The sequence below is a fragment of the Mytilus edulis genome, chromosome 3, assembly GCF_963676685.1.
Source record: "Mytilus edulis chromosome 3, xbMytEdul2.2, whole genome shotgun sequence".
Lineage (NCBI taxonomy): Eukaryota > Metazoa > Mollusca > Bivalvia > Mytilida > Mytilidae > Mytilus > Mytilus edulis.
Window position 1 is genome coordinate 61,429,307 of NC_092346.1, and position 17,647 is coordinate 61,446,953.

Below are 17,647 nucleotides of genomic sequence, written 5' to 3' on the forward strand. Positions count from 1 at the left end.
ATTCAAATATTGCATTGCTGCAAATTATAAGTAACTAACACGTCCCCACCACCAATTTTAAGTAATAGTTAGGGTCATATATGATGGCAATAAATGACATTGAACATAACATTATAAATAAGATAATACATATTGTAGAATTTAAAAAGTTTGGTAGCAATCCTTATCAGGTTAATTCAGAATTTTTTTTATAGACTTGTGTAAGATTTTCAAATTTTGGAACTAGTTATTTTAAGGAATTTAAATTAAATAAAGTAAAGAATAGCTTATATAGAAAGGACAATGAAGACAAAAGTTGTTACCAATGTACACAGATTTTTTTTAAAAGTGTAAGGTGTATAACATACCTCTGCCTTTCTGATGATCTGTATTCTGTACAAACCATTAGGTAAAGGATAAATGACTATTATAACATCACCAAACTCTGTAGGTATAATACCTCGCCTATAATCACGGAAATGTTCTGACCATACAATGTGTACTTCATCATTTCCTAAATGTTTGATCTACAATAATAAAATATAAACTGGTTATACAGATATCCTCTGAGGGATCTCATCAACAATTGTTGACACAGATGATGTTGAAAGAACTCCTCAAGTCTTGATTCCACAACTATTATTACAGGCGAGAAAAAACATTTACACATTGATATGCATTACATTTTGTACCTGCTTTGCAGCAAAATCAAAAACAAATTAAATAATTTGCCATGCTGCTGCCTGTATATAAGAGTGGATACAGCTTTGAAAATTCTTAACTAAATTTGTCCGAAACATCAGTAGGGTCGAGCAGACCAATGTGGTTATTTCAGTGGATGATGACAAACAATTCATACCAATTTTCATCCAGTTGTACAAATACAGCAAATTCCATTTTCTATATGGTTAAACCTAAACTGTCACTTGAAAATAAAAATAAAATAAGAGCTGTATTCAGCCTGTAGATACTAAAACATAATATCTATTTGTTGAAGTCACCCCTTAATTATGGAGTTATAAATTAAAAGTATGTATGGACAGATAAACAGACTTACAAAAGGACTAACAATCACTATATACCCCAATGAAGTAAACATTTGAGTAACCTAAGTGAAACAAACACATACCTTTGTATGAATTGCTTCATCTGAGCCGGAGGGCATTCTTGTAGATACATGATATATACACTCATACAAAGATGTAGCAAAATAAGGAGCAGTATCTCCTGTAGATTTGTTCTGATGTAAACCTCCAAGGAATCCCTGATGAGTTTCTAAGTCAATCTGAAAACACAATATAGGTGCTTACTGGTGTATTATTTGTCAATAATTTCCTCAAATAAATTACAAGCATCCAGATAAATAGATGAAGACTTCTGATACATATATTATTATTGTATGAGTGGTAGAGATAGTTTTTTTTGTGCATTTATAGAGAACTAACCTTACATTTTTGTAAAATTTCAAATTCAACAATACATCTTTGAAGCTATCTTGAGAAGTCTTATAAGTCTACCATTTGGAATTTTCTTTTAAATTTTTTTTTTTCTTTTCTACAGTACAAAATACAATATCTCTGAACTCAAAATTATTCAATGAAGAAACCTTGACCTCCTACATACCTCCCATCCTAATCCTGATATAAAGTCTTCATAAGCTTTACTCCCTCCAGTATTGTTTAGGATTGAGTTTTTATCTTCCTGTCCTTCTGCTACATATATCACAGCAAACTTGTGGGTTTCTCGACTGAAATATATATTTTCCCTATTCAATGAATACCTATAATGGTAGGTTACAAAACATATCCTCTCCTGAATTGTCAGTTCAAAAGAGCAAATATGATTTATTTTGGAGCTGTTAGTATGCTAACTTTCTTTTTAAACACTCATACATGTGCATCTTACACTATGTTATGGACATGTATTCAAACAGTGATAAAAGCTGATTTTTCCAAATGGTACTTCTATAGTACTAGAGTAAATATCATAATTTGAATAATATCCCTGTTTAAAAACTACATTTATGTTTATAAACTCACCACTTTTGATTATCTAAATACTTAAGCTGTCTAAGCATACTGTCTGATTTCTTCAGAAGATCAAAACTGCATCTAAAAAAATTATAATAATAATTTTACTACAGATTCTATCAATATGCAAATATATCAAACCTTGACATTGGCTATCATTTAGCTGATTACTGAATACAAAATTCCTTATGTTTTGCAAACAAGATCAATTGTAATTGAAGCTTAATATGACTTACAGTAAAATAAAAATTACCTTTTCTCCCATGCTAACAGCCCCATTTGATTAAGAAGCATTCTACAAATTTGAAATGGTGATACAGGATCCTGGACCTCTAATGGCATCTGTGGCTGAGCTATCAAACTGAAATATACCAAACAAAACTTAGAAAAAGGCCCTTTCCCGCCGGTTAAAATTTCTATATTATAACATGCAAGGTAATATGATATAATGTTAATCATCAGATAAAAGTTGCTATACACATGTACCATTCTTAGAGAAATGAAGTAAAATATTCAAATAAAGTTGAGAATACTTTGTTTCAATATGTAAATCCATGCATTAATATTTGGTTTTTGAAAATAGAATCTATGTATGCATGAAGACATCTCTATTTCAGAAGATACTTTGATAGATATAACATGAGACAACTTGACTTTCATTTCAAACATTCAATTTCTTGGAAGAGCATTTTATGGAAGGAACATCTATTAGACTGTATGTTATCTTATTTTCATTATATGCTTGCATTTTAATTATTCAGCATATTATGAATTATCTATTCTACACATTGAATGTCAAGAGTAAATTTAGGTCTACAAAACATTGACCAAAATGATCTTGATCAGGTGATTCTGAGTTTAAAACATCTGATGGAAATTTAAACTGAAAATAAGTTGTTCTTATCAATTAAATTAAAATAATAATTTCAGAGTAAATAGTTTTTATTTTAAGAGATCTTTTAAACTTAGTGATTATTAATCAAAATCAAACTGACTATTATATCTAAACTGCCAAGATAATGATTTCTTATTGACTAACTTATTGTACACGTCAGGTCAGTTTTTAAGTGATACTTAAACTAGAATTTAGTTGGCAGGGGAGGAGAGCTGAATAACAAACAATCACTGTAAATTCATGAATTATTGTGAGGGTTTATTAATGCGAATAATGAAACTGGGTGAGTATAACAATAAAAAGAACTTGTATTCTGATATTTGATGCATATATCTGTATGCAGCTTTTCCTGAAATCACAATAGTTAATATCTCATTTTATGTCTATCCTTCAAAAATTGCAATAATAAAAGCATGCAACAATGTCTGCAATTACGGTAGTCTTAGAAAATACCATTTCTACATCCCCTTTTGAAACTTTGTTGAAATAGGATAAAAAATATAACACTAAATATAAACTTAAAGAGTAAATAGAATGTGTCAAGTCTTATACCCATATCCTGATCCGATATAATCAATGTGTTATTATTTGAACCCATATCCTGATTTGATATCATCAATGTGTTATTATTTGAACCCATATCCTGATCTGATATAATCCATGGGTTATTATTCGAACCCCTATCCTGATTTGATATCATTAATGTGTTATTATTTTTCAACAATCACCACATAACCATTATAATATATTCTTCAAATATTCATAGTTGTAATTAACTATTATTTCTAGATTATATTAAAACATTATGTAAAATGTAAAAGATGGAAAGCAAGAAAAAGGAGATTTTATAAACAAATATTTGTGTTTGTCTGTTTAAATTTTCAAATTGAGAGCTTGTAAGAGATTAGTCAATGATAAGGCAGTATTAGTTGATGCTAAAGTTACCATAACATAAATTAAAAACTTGTCCATAAACACACTGCATGTTGCCCTCCTAATGTCTTTTGAATAATGTTGTTGTTAGGTTGCTGTCCTATTGACATATACCCTACATCTTTTATTAATTTCAAATCCACATACTGAGATAATTATCTCTTCTGTTCATTTGTGGGGCTCAGTGGAGGAGTTGTCCAAGAAGTTGTTAATCTACCAGTCGGCAAAAACTGAGTTTGTGAATTGAAACCCTACTTTCTACATGTTGTGTTGGACTTTGATCTTTAAAAAATGATAAGAATTGCAAGTTTTCCTGTTGAAGATTGGTGGTTCTCTCCAGGCATTCCCATTTCCAGCACAGATTAAAATTAGCGTCCATGAAATAACCAAGAATGGTGAAATTGGAATAAAAACACCACTAAACAATCTATCAATTAATTTCTGATACTGGCTGGTTAATGAGGACTGAATTTTCTGTATGAACACACTGATCAGTATAACTTCTTTAAATCTTAAAAACTTTGAAATCTGAAATTTGTCAAACATAATTGTCATGTATGCCATGCATGATGTTTGTTTTTAAAATCAGAACCCAAAACTATGATCTAAAAAAAAATCCTACAAAAAATGGATTTATAAAGTATGATTTATTTACCAGTGTAAAAAAAAATGTGAACAATTTTACCATTTCCGCTACTGAAAACAAAATATCTAAAATATCAAGAGACAACAACAGATTTAATTTTAGTCATACTTTATAAACAACTTCAAAAATATTTTGTTTAAATTAAATGTAGAGAAACTATTTCCAACTAAATGATCATATATTAGAACCAAATACACATTTACAATACAATATCAAATTAGAGGCATATAAAATAAGTGTTTTCCGTTTAACCTACTGCTTCATAAAATCTCAAATAATTATGTGCATGCAGTGTTTTACAGAGAAGATGAGAGAGAGTTAGAAATGAAGATAAATAATATGTACTGAAACTATAAAGTATAAAACACACAGCAAACTTGTTTTATGTAAGCTATAAACCAGAGTAAATATAGCCATCTACAACTTACTTCACATTCTCCACATGTCTGATGCCAAAAAATAATAGTATACTTAGTTTTTTGAGAATTAATAACAAAACAAATTTTGTTTAAAAAATAGCCTGTATTCAATTCTTAACAGCCTAAACATATCATATTTCACAGCTATACAAAAGTTGGAAATAGAAAATATATGTTTAATACATGAACAGGGTTTAAGCTAGGATTTTGAGGGCTTTAGTCACTTTTGCATGCTATTAAATTCAACCTATTTTTGTCTAACAGAAAGGGACCAAGGATGTTTATTACATGTACTAGCTTCATCTTTGCATTTGTCAGATTTTAAAGGACTTATAGGCATAATTGGCAGTTATTGTATTATTTGACTGTATTGGCCCTTATTATGAAAGCTTCTGACATGGGATCTGGAAATTTAGTTCACAATTTCTCTTCAGTTTGTTCCGGGGGACATTCCTTATCAACAAAAGTTGGATTCCATTTTTTAAAACAAGAAATCACAGCAGAAATTAACTTGCAATGATTATCTCCCTGCATAATCATTTTCCTGATTAAAAGTCAAAATCGATATTTGGATATCAATTCTATTAAGTTGGAACTGTATAAAATCCATTTTGTAACGATTATTATGACTGTAAGGAGGTTGTAAACAAATAAAAAATAGTCAACAGATCATGTTTTCTACTTTCAGTTTTAAAATGAAATGAAAACAAGAAGTGACATGTGGATAATAAATTCAAAACGAGTCCGGATTCATCAGGTAATTATAATTTTTTATATTCAAATTCCTTTAGTAAGAGGTATATATATTTGTCTCTCATTTAATTGATACTAAATTATTTCGTATTTTACATTTTTGTTGTCTACGACAACGAATGTCAAATTGTGATCGTTTGAGGAATATTGAAATTCAAATGCGAACTGTCCGTGGGGAAATAATATTGATCAAATGACGAAACTATACTCCTGGATGTTGAAATGCAGACTGACTGATTTTCCTGGGGAAAATAATAAGGATTGTCAATTATGAGGTTCATAAATAATTAACGGATTAGTGAACCATCGGATGGCGATAAGTGGATGAGTTGTAATCACAACTTGTAACACCTGTTGTAAATGTTAATTACCTGGGGGTCATAAACTTGTCAAAAACATAAGGACAGGTAAATTTATAGTATTTTAATGTGAAAATATTTTTACACTTTCAAAATTTAAGTGACGATACTGATTTGAAATACTTTCTTCAATGCGAAGACCGTTTCGTAAATTACCAATTATATGAATAACTGTATTACCCCCCTTATGAGGCACAGGTATAAAAATTGTAACACAATAGATTATCTGTAATGTCTGATATTAGTATCATATGATAAGACAGATATATATCAGTAAAGGGTAATAAAATTCAAAAACTGTTAGTTCATTTGGATATTGAGAGGAAGTTTAATTGAAGTTTTACAAAATTCTATCAGAAAATTTGTATCTAATGATCACATGATCAATAATATTAAACATTCCTAGAGAGAAAAGATGTAGTCATATGGTTTTAAAAATTGAATATCGTATAAAAATTGTAAGTTAAAGAATACTTATACATGCTTTATAAGTTTTACCTTAAACCTTTGCATGCATTTTGCTATCAAAACATTGCCCAAATTTAGCACTTATTGACACAAAAAAACAACTACAGTTCCATAGAACTGAATTGACCACATAATTCGTAGTTACCGTAACCATGCATGCTTTCCAAGTTATGTCATTACAAATTGTAATCAGATTGGAGTATTGCAACTTGCAGCCATGTGAGAAGACAGAAGTTGAGGCCATATCATGTCTTCTGCTGTAATATTTCTATACCCAATTATGACAAAATTTAATTTTTGTGTCAATGAGTTTCAGTCAACTGTTTATGGAAACAAAATTCTTATCATAGTTAATATGACAAAGTCCAAATTTGATTAAAGCAAATACCATTATTTACATAAATTCCAGAACTCCTGAAATTCAATTCTACTTTCGCCTTAGTTACTGCACTTAAATATAAAATTCTTTTCAAAATGGAGTTTACAGTTTTAGTATTTGCTATCCTTATTTTCTAAAACAATTCATAGACATGCAAAGATCCTCCAAGCAATTTATATCCCTAATTACCTTTGACTATTTTTATGTTTCTGGTAATAATCCAGCTCTCCATCTTTCTGATCTATCACCATATCTGTAACAACATTTTCAGCATCTTCACTTAACCCTTCAGGTATAGGTGCTTCAACATTCAATGGTAAACCAGGTTCCAAGATACACTCAGGGCTTGTATAGCCAATATAACCTAGGAGCTGTAATAAGAAAGTATCATAGATAAAAACAAGAATGTGTCCACAGTACACGGATGCCCCACTCACACTATCATTTTCTATGTTTAAAGGACTGTGAAATTGGACTAAATTCTCTAATTTGGCATTAAAATTAGAATGATCTTATCAAAGGGAACATGTATACTAAGTTTCAAGTTGATTGGACTTCTACTTTATCAAAAACTACCTTGACCAAAAACTTTAACCTGAAATTTGCACTATCATTTTCTATGTTCAGTGAACCGTAAAATTGGGGTCAAAACTCTAATTTGGCATTTAAATTAGAAAGATCATATCATAGGGCACATGTATACTAAGTTTCAAGTTGATTGGACTTCAACTTCATCAAAAACTACCTTGACCAAAAACTTTAACCTGAAGCCAAAAACTTTAACCTGAAATTTGCACTATCATTTTCTATGTTCAGTGAACCGTAAAATTGGGGTCAAAACTCTAATTTGGCATTTAAATTAGAAAGATCATATCATAGGGCACATGTATACTAAGTTTCAAGTTGATTGGACTTCAACTTCATCAAAAACTACCTTGACCAAAAACTTTAACCTGAAGCCAAAAACTTTAACCTGAAATTTGCACTATCATTTTCTATGTTCAGTGAACCGTAAAATTGGGGTCAAAACTCTAATTTGGCATTTAAATTAGAAAGATCATATCATAGGGCACATGTATACTAAGTTTCAAGTTGATTGGACTTCAACTTCATCAAAAACTACCTTGACCAAAAACTTTAACCTGAAGCCAAAAACTTTAACCTGAAATTTGCACTATCATTTTCTATGTTCAGTGAACCGTAAAATTGGGGTCAAAACTCTAATTTGGCATTTAAATTAGAAAGATCATATCATAGGGCACATGTATACTAAGTTTCAAGTTGATTGGACTTCAACTTCATCAAAAACTACCTTGACCAAAAACTTTAACCTGAAGCCAAAAACTTTAACCTGAATTTGCACTATCATTTTCTATGTTCAGTGAACCGTAAAATTGGGGTCAAAACTCTAATTTGGCATTTAAATTAGAAAGATCATATCATAGGGCACATGTATACTAAGTTTCAAGTTGATTGGACTTCAACTTCATCAAAAACTACCTTGACCAAAAACTTTAACCTGAAGCGGGACAGACGGACGAACGAACGGACGAATGAACGAACGAACGAACGAACAGACGGACAGACGAACAGACGCACAGACCAGAAAACATAATGCCCCTCTACTATCGTAGGTGGGGCATAAAAAAAGTCATATCATCTCAGATATGATCAATGTAATCTAGAAGTTGTAAAAGAATTTTAGATTATTATTGGTCATCTTAACAAGATCGGTTTTCTGGCTTAGGCTATGATAATCTGTTTATCACTATTTTACCTATGACCACATTGTTAATTTGATTGGCAATGGCAAAAGCACCCTTAGTTTCTAGCGATAATTTTTCATATCACTCTACTGTGCTGAAAAAGGAAATTATCAGTCAGTAAGATCAAAGGAAAATCTTGTAAAATAGCGTTAATATCTGTTATTTTTTTTAAGTGTTCATGGATGTCAATATTACATAGTTGTTTTCTAAATTACATGTATGTTTACTAACTGAACACAATGCAAGAAAACTGGCAATAATTTCTCAAAACAGTTCATTTTATGCTTTAAATCCAAATGCATTTTCAAGGAATTTCACTGTCAGTATTTTCAAAGGATTATGTGTCCTTAACATTGGATTCTGTAGACCTGGTCAACATCAATCTGTGTGAACAGAAAAATAAAGTCTTTTTGAGATACCCAAATACTTTTTGATGTATAAAATATATAGAAGTGAATCAGTTCAGAATAAAGTAAGAAATAAATAAGATTTAGTTCAATTTTAATTATACAAAAGAAAAACTGAAGACAATATTTTTTATTAAAAAGACCATGTCTGAAAGGGTTCTAATAAAAAACATGCTCTAACAAATGCCAAGTGACTGTTTCACTGAAGTTCTCATATGAATTTATTATTCTAAAAGTTATTTATTTACATCATTTAAATTGTCATATTCCACTTCATTATCTGTCTGGTGATAAGGAATCTGTGAAGAAGATCTATGAACAGTACTAGGGAGTATTGATGGTGGTATTTCTTCTTCCTGTATCAAAAGTGGCTCCCTCTCAATTTCTGTACAAATATCAAGCAAAGCTTTGGCATCTGCAAACGATACCAAAATATTCAAACCTAATGTATACAACTAATTATGTTCTACCAGTAAACCAATGTCTATAATTTTTAATATTCATTAAGCTGAAGTACAAAGTAATTGCAATATGATATAAAGTGTATTCATTTTGTTTTTGTATAGGCTTAGTACTCAGTCAAAATTACAAATATATTTGCAGTTCACATATTAAAGTGGTGTTGCCAATTTAGTAGTATTTAAATGTACTTACTGTTCAGAGATGATCCTTTGTTACACCATGGTGGAGCATAAAGTACAGAACTATCCCATGAGTATTTTCCAGTAAGGTCTCTCAATATGACACGACAAACAGTTCTAGCAGTGGTCAATCCTGCTGTTACTCCACCTCCTGGAGCATTTGTCTAAAACAAAAAATGCACCTTTTTTTTGCTCAGCATACTTAAAGTCATAATTCAAAGTACTATACAGCCAACTGTTTTTAAGCATGACAAAATTTTGAAAAAGTACATTTTGACATTAAAAAACCAACAAAATCATCTTTAAAATATTTATTTTATAAAGTTATAGAAAATCACTGAAATAACATATCTCTTTTTTTTTGTCAATAAAATTTTGAAGATCATCCAAAGAAGGGCTTCATTGACCAACAACATATATTTAATCAAAAAGTCACCATTTTGAATGACTGCGACCCTTTAACATCATTAGTATTTACACATAATGAGAGTTCCAACATATGATTTTACTCACCAATGCAGAAAGCTCTATGAATGAAATCAAAGTTCTTTTGTTCAAAATGAAAAACTGAAATTATAAAGTAAAACTTAATAACTATTCTGTTTCATATAAATATCACTTGAATGTGCTAGGTTAACAAAAATAATACATAAGTTATGTGTTACACATGCATCTCATGGGGATCGTCATTGTTAATATTTGTAACATCCTGCTTATTTTTTCATTCAGTTCAAATTGTTGTTTCTTTAACTAGTATTAAGAGACAGCTTACTCAATGTAAGAGTTCCTACTTGAAAAATCTCAAGTGAAGTACCATATTTTACTGAACAACTTGAAACTTTATGGTCACTACATTAAAATATCAATTCAGTTTGTAATAACTGATATCAGAGAATAAGGATGTGAATAAATCATATATTAATTGAAATACAATTGGACAATGTTATTGTGTCAACACAGACAGCTCAGGAAGAAAAAAACATATCCTTTAAATTTCAAACAATTAAACAGATTCTAAACCTATGATACTGACCTGTAAGTTTGGTGAGAAGAAGAGATCTGACTTGAGGTCATCACAGGTCATGTCTTCCCAGTCATGGAACTCCTGTATAGAACTGTTTATTCTGGAGGCTCCTGATCCCATTGGGAAATGGCACAAATGGTTGACTAGATGATTTATAAGCTGTACAAAAGATAAATCAGATCTGAATATTTGCTGATACATTTGTATTTTTTGCATTTAATATAAATTTGGAAGACTTGGCAGGCATTCTTGAACATTATAGGGATGTCTCAATTACTGCATGATTTTGTCCCTTGGGCCTGTATGGCGAAATAGAAAAAAGCAATCAATTTGAGATGACTAATTTCATAATACATTTGTATAGCGATAATCATTTAAACACTGTAAATTATTTCTAGCAGCCCAAGTTAACCAGCATACAATCCACACTGTTTAACTGTGTAAATTGGTTTTAGAAGCCAATTTGAGTGTATAGCAGCTTTTGTGAGAGAATGTATAATACACATTGTTTTATTGTGTAATTAAGTGTCAGGAGTCAGATTGACTGTTTATCATTTTAGCGATGTACACAGACTGTATATCTTACCGTAGATACTCGCCTATAAGTCGATCCGACTATAAGTCGGATGCCCTTTTCAGCTACAAATTCTGAGGATTTAGTCTTGACCCTCGTATAAGTCGGACAAAATTTGGACATTTTTTTTGCAGCTGACAGTTACTGAACGCCGGTAAAACCAATGCAAATCCAGGAATTAAATTCATTTTCTGCATGAATGTTTGTTTGGTTTGAATTTGGTTGATGTTGATTATGATAATTCATATAGCTGTTTAATAATAAAGATGTATTTATTCCTGTTGTTTTGTTCACTGTTTGATTACAGATTAGCCATGTGTTGTTTACATAATGCATCAATGATTTTGTAGGGTATGACTAACAACCTATTGTTTGAGAAAAGCGAACATAAACCAATATGAACCTGATTTTTTTTTAAAGTCAATCAAAATTTAATTTTTCACAGCACACATAACTCAGTGTTTAAGGAGCATGTACACTTCATAATTCTCATTATATTGTGATGATTAAAGGATTAAAAAAATTAAGGGAAGCTAATCAACTTTATATTAAAATAACTCCCAACTCATTAGTGTCATCTATTCACCTATCACTGATGTTTTTCACACCTTTAGTGAATACAACTCTCTGTCTCTTAATTAGGGGTTATCAATGGATTATATTGGCTTGCCAATCAATTTTGTAATCTTTGTCACTCACTCACAGTTTACCTGAAACATTTTAATGAATAATATTTTGATCTTGGGAATGAATCTTAAAATTATTTTTAATTATTGTATGATTTATAAGTATTGAATTGATATCATGATATCACAATAATGACACAATAACTCCGCTGAATACATCCTTTTACATATATATATATAGTTGGTACATTGTTATCTCGTTTTCATTTTTGGTTCTTGGCTCTTTCTTTTGGGTTTATGCACAAACCATTTGACCACGAAAATCAATACACAAACCGGAAACAGTCGGAAATTCAAAACAAATTGACAGAAAAATGTTAACAGAGAACAAATAAAACACAAAGACAGTATTGTAGTCATTTATTTTCAACAAAAACTTTGTATTCAAGGATTTATGTAGGTTTGGCAATCACCAACGTAGTTTTGACCAGGAAATTCACTCCTGACCACTTTACTCAAGCTTGGATTTTTCCTCTGGTCTCGGGATCTCGCTTATAAGTCGGTACCCCTCTCTGGATTCTGAATTTTACTCCCAAACTTCCGACTTATAAGCGAGTATCTACGGTAGTTTTTAGCAAGAGTTAAAAAATATAAAATACATTTTTAAGCAGAACGTAATACAAAATAACTACTATGTTAGTAATTTACATATATAATTGCTTTGGAAGCAATTATGTCTGTATGACTTACAGTTTTAGCGGCCAGTTTGACTGTATCATGAGATTCTGGTTTAGGACTATCTGATGACCGACTAGACATCTTATCTGGACTAGGTCTTCTGGTAAAATTAGATGTCAGATCTCGTAAGTTGTCAAAATCTGCATCTTGTATCATACCAATCAGTGACTGCTTTACTTGATTCAGTGTTTCCTCAGTATGACCAGAAACAGCATAATTCAACATCTAAAAGTAAAATTATAAATGTTAGAATCAGTATCATTCCATAAAACTATAATAATTACATGCTTAATTGTATAAAGGTAAAACTAAACTTTAAAAAAAAATTATTTTAAAGAACAACGAATCATGAAATTTAACCACAAACTAAGATATATTATTTATTATTTCAGCCAGTTTAATTTCAAACTGTTTAATCAGAAAAGTAAAAAATAAAAATAAAAAATTCTATTTTTAATAGTGAAGAACCAAAAGGTACTGTCTAGTCAACAACAAGTCTTTTATTTTTCAAACAGTTTTTGCATTCAAATTGTTAAATTATAAATAAAAGAAAAAAATCAACCAATACAAATAAATTCTAACTAATAACAGGTATAACTTGAAATAAAAATTTGTCATCTGACATATCTTGTCAGTATTTTCTTTCTCCTGCATCTTACTACTATTAAATAAAATATTTCATATACAAAAATGACAAAGGGAATGGTGTATACATGTGAAGGCTAAGAATATGATTGTCAGTACCTGAAAGACTTTATATATACATCCTTTATCAGAATCTGTTGTTTCTAGAAGTGAATTAATAGGCATGTGCATACACCAATCCACAACACAGAACATCATAGAAATGATAAGCTGTAATACAAACAAATATATATGATTAAGAAAATTAGAGAAATGATAACCTGTTATATAAAGAACTATAAAAATAGTCAAAATCATTAAAATAAACATATTACTACTTGTATTTTTATTAAATTTTTTTAGGTATGCTCTTGGTATTCTGTTGTAAGGAACTCAAATTAATGGTTACCAAGATTTTCACATTCTCCATATTTAAAAGTCTTTAGAATGAACATGTTGTGCTAAGTATATCCCCATTTATATTTTGAAGTATGGGAAAACAAGAAGTAGGTGTCAGACAGATCTAATTCATCATTTTTGAAGTACTGACCAAATATGAAATAATTCTATTTGGTAGTAGCTGAGAAATTTGACAGAAGTATTTGTTGGAATAACAAACAGACTATATATTAAAATGCAATACTAAATCATAAGTAACAGTATTCAATTAGTTTTTAATTCTAAATTTATAGTAAAGGACCCTACCTTCTTTTCCTCATCTGAATTTGAAATTCCTGAAACAGGTATTAACGTTGATACTGTAGCCATCACAACCTAAATGAAAATAAGTGTCATAATAAATATATATTTCAAGGTCAATACTGCATTTATATTACAAAATAATGTCTGAAGCTTGCACAAAAAATAGGTATTTCTATTATAACAAGAATGTACAAGCTGAAATGTATAGAATACTGAGATTGAATTTTATGTTGAAAATCCTTCTGAACATAATATGTGAACTTTTCATTATCAATAATCCATGAAAATAAAGTCAAGGTTAGATAAGATGAACCCTATCAGTGGGAATTGTGCACATAACAAGAATTCTATACGCTTAATACTTTTACTGATAGAATCTGTGAAATAGACCTCATCACCATGAAAACCATGTACATCTGGCAATCACCCTATACTTTAAATATAGTTTATAAAGAATTAGAAAGTACTGCCAGCTTCAAAACATATTTTATTAAGCATTAGAAGGATAACACATCAGCTGATTTTTTTATACAATTTCTTTTAAATCATTTACAAAGTGGCAAAAACAGATGCCGTCATCACACCAACTTATATGGACCTTTGAGTGAAAGACTCAATAATTTCTGCTAATCCTACCTCAATAATTCTCTTTGGTAATTCTGGATGATAATCAAGTAATACTTTTATATGGTCCACTAACATTGCTAACATATCTGTAGCAACTCTAGCAACACTTCTGTTCACACACTGTAAATACAAATAACTCTTTTACTATATATGATAAAAGAGGGATGAAAGATACCAGAGGGACAGTCAAACTCATAAATCAAAAATAAACTGACAACGCCATGGCTAAAAATGAAAAAGACAAACAGACGAGCAATAGTACACATGACACAACATAGAAAACTAAAGAATAAGCAACACAAACCCCACCAAAAACTAGGGGTGATCTCAGGTGCTCCGGAAGGGTAAGCAGATACTGCTCCACATGTGGCACCCGTCATGTTGCTTATGTGATAACAAATCCGGTAAATAGTCTAATTCGGTAGGTCACATTCATGAAAGGGATAACTTATATACCAAATTGATTTCCTTCATCTCATTTTATCTCTAGTGGAAAGTTATAATTATTTCATGGGGAAACATACCACATCTTTATATTAACATTCATATTTATAAATGCATTCACGATACTTTTGGTATTGATGATGAACAAGATATCTCTTTTATTCTTTTGATATCAGTAATGTTTTTTTTAGATTCTTTCATTTTATTTTAGATGTATATTTGCATTGAATTGCAATGTTTATGCTATTTTCAATACTAAATGTATAGCAAGGCTAAGATACTGATGACATAAATTGTTAAAAAAATCAATATTATCACAAATAGGATTTATTATGTAAGTATGTACCATTTGCAGGTATTTGTTCCAAACCAAATTATTTATGGACACACTCCTAATACATAAAATGTAAGTATAAAATTTGTCATTCAAATTTGCCAATATCTGCAAGATAAATAAAATCAACCAACTCTTCCAATATTTTTGTGGAAGAAACATCAGAATTTGCACATTTTTATGTAGCAAACTGTAACTACAGTATATTTCGTAAAGATACTAAAGGGAACTTACCCTTAGATTGCCAAAGATGACAATAAAGGCCTCATTAAGTTTAGGGTGTAATGTACCATGACTTAATTCTTCATACAGAAATATACCAATACCACTAACTGCTACGGATCTATTAGGAAAAAAAATATAACACTGTCAATTCAACATTTTCATAAAACAATTCTGCTCATTTTAGTGTTTTTCAATAGTCTCATTCACACAAACAAAACGAAAAACAAATTATTTTTTTCAAGCTTTATGCCATGATTTGATACAAAATATTCTTCCTTGCCCTTAAAAGGAATATCAAATGTTCTATTTTCCTGAATTTGTGTAAACTATCAACATGTGACCATTTCTTTAAAAAATTTAACAAAACTAAAAGGCATAAACTATTCGATGATTTTTTTTAAAATAACAGACAGGAACCTGCAATTCAGTGGTTGTCGTTTGTTTATGTGTTACATATTTGTTTTTCCTTCATTTTTTTATATAGATAAGGCCATTTGTTTTCTCGTTTGAATTGTTTTACGTTGTCATTTCAGGGCCTTTTATAGCTGACTATGCAGTGTTGGCTTTGCTCATTGTTGAAGGCCGTACGGTGACCTATAGTTATTAATTTCTGTGTCATTTTGGTCTCTTGTGGACGGTTGTCTCATTGGCAATCATACCACATCTTCTTTTTTATATTAAGTGATGGAAAATCTATCAAGTAAAGGAAATACCTTTAACTTCAGTTTATCTAGCTAAAAGTGTGTACTTAATGAATAATTATCATCTAGAGAAAAGAATATTTACCTAGCATATCCACTTTGTTCTTTCTTTCCAGCTCTTAGAAGATGAATCATTATCTGTTCCTACAGAAAAAAAAACCAAACATTACAGTACCAGTAATAAGCATCAAAGCCCTGATTGCACGAAAAGCACTACTTGGGCATATAAAAAATATTGCCAGAATATAATCAACTATTTAAAGTTATTGGAATTTAGTGAAATGGTTCTGTAGAAAGCCTTGCATAAAAGATATCCTTCTGGGTAAGAAAATTGCCTTAAATATGTCTGTTAAACAAGCTCAATAACTCTTGATCGACAAACCAGAAATTTTTTAATCATTTCTTTATACAATTATGTAAAGTTTTCAATAAACAGATCTGAGCATACTAAAGTTAAAATACAACATCTGAAAAATTAACACAGATCTAATGATTAGTAAAATTGAGCAGACTATAACTAGCACCATCAAGAAAGTTTGATGGTCATCATCTTATGGTACATGAGATTTAACTTTAATGTACACCTTACCCTTGAGTGTGAAGAGTAGGTCACACTAAAAAAAGTCCAACTGTATATACATTGTAAATTATCAAGTAAAAATTACTCGACAGTAGTACCTTAAAATCTTTTGACTGTAACTTTTTCAGCATAAGATAATTGGAGTCTATCACTTGAAATTCTGTGAAGTGATTAGGAAAACAAGTCAGACCTCCTAATATTGATACAGCTTCAGGTCTTGGACACTGCAATACAATTAGTTTGTCATTATGCATGTACATGAATATACCATATATTGTATTGTGCTTTATCTATCTAAAGTTATTGTTTATCTGATAAAAGAGACTCTGATGCAAGATATATGGTTTAATACTATGTTCTCTTCTACTGCAAATGATATCAACAGCATTTGCTATATTCCTGTCCTTAAGTTTTAAAATTGCAAAATCTTGATAGCTGTCAAATTCCTGTTCATTATGGGTTTCCCCTGACCTTGAGGCGACTAGTTTGAATTTTCAATGTTGTCATTCTTTTCTTTTTCTTTTTTGTGAATATAGCCTGCTTTGTGCTAATTATGTAAATTTTAACATCCTAGCAAGTCTGCAAGAAGACATAACAACCTACTTATGAACATTATTTTATCTTTGCTACAATCAGTCAATGCTCTTTATCTTCAATGTTGTGTGTGAGTATTGGATACCAATTGTTAAATCTTTTTTTCTAATAAAGACAAAGATCAAACCCAAATTTCCTATGGTAGAGGCAAGAATGATTCCATGAGATAATCCATACAC

At 30.3% G+C, this 17,647-nt stretch overlaps 1 protein-coding gene across 43 annotated transcripts in view; it reads right to left on the reverse strand.

Moving 5' to 3' along the window:
• LOC139517028 (ral GTPase-activating protein subunit alpha-1-like) overlaps positions 1-17,647 on the reverse strand; it is a 66,537-nt gene that overhangs the window by 9,566 nt on the left and 39,324 nt on the right. For 24 of the 43 annotated variants that reach the window (XM_071307614.1, XM_071307603.1, XM_071307596.1 and 21 more), the window contains 17 exons: positions 16,973-17,098; positions 16,380-16,438; positions 15,603-15,711; positions 14,600-14,710; positions 13,967-14,035; positions 13,382-13,492; positions 12,650-12,862; positions 10,709-10,858; positions 10,189-10,242; positions 9,689-9,839; positions 9,283-9,449; positions 7,051-7,232; positions 2,263-2,370; positions 2,019-2,090; positions 1,603-1,726; positions 1,109-1,264; positions 348-506 (listed from right to left, as the gene is read on the reverse strand). In XM_071307614.1, coding sequence (XP_071163715.1) covers positions 348-506; positions 1,109-1,264; positions 1,603-1,726; positions 2,019-2,090; positions 2,263-2,370; positions 7,051-7,232; positions 9,283-9,449; positions 9,689-9,839; positions 10,189-10,242; positions 10,709-10,858; positions 12,650-12,862; positions 13,382-13,492; positions 13,967-14,035; positions 14,600-14,710; positions 15,603-15,711; positions 16,380-16,438; positions 16,973-17,098 — 2,121 coding nt within the window. Of the gene's footprint in view, positions 1-347; positions 507-1,108; positions 1,265-1,602; positions 1,727-2,018; positions 2,091-2,262; positions 2,371-4,911; positions 4,930-7,050; positions 7,233-9,282; positions 9,450-9,688; positions 9,840-10,188; positions 10,243-10,708; positions 10,859-12,649; positions 12,863-13,381; positions 13,493-13,966; positions 14,036-14,599; positions 14,711-15,602; positions 15,712-16,379; positions 16,439-16,972; positions 17,099-17,647 lie in introns of all 43 variants that reach the window. The other 19 variants (XM_071307613.1, XM_071307600.1, XM_071307592.1 and 16 more) reach the window with 1 other exon arrangement.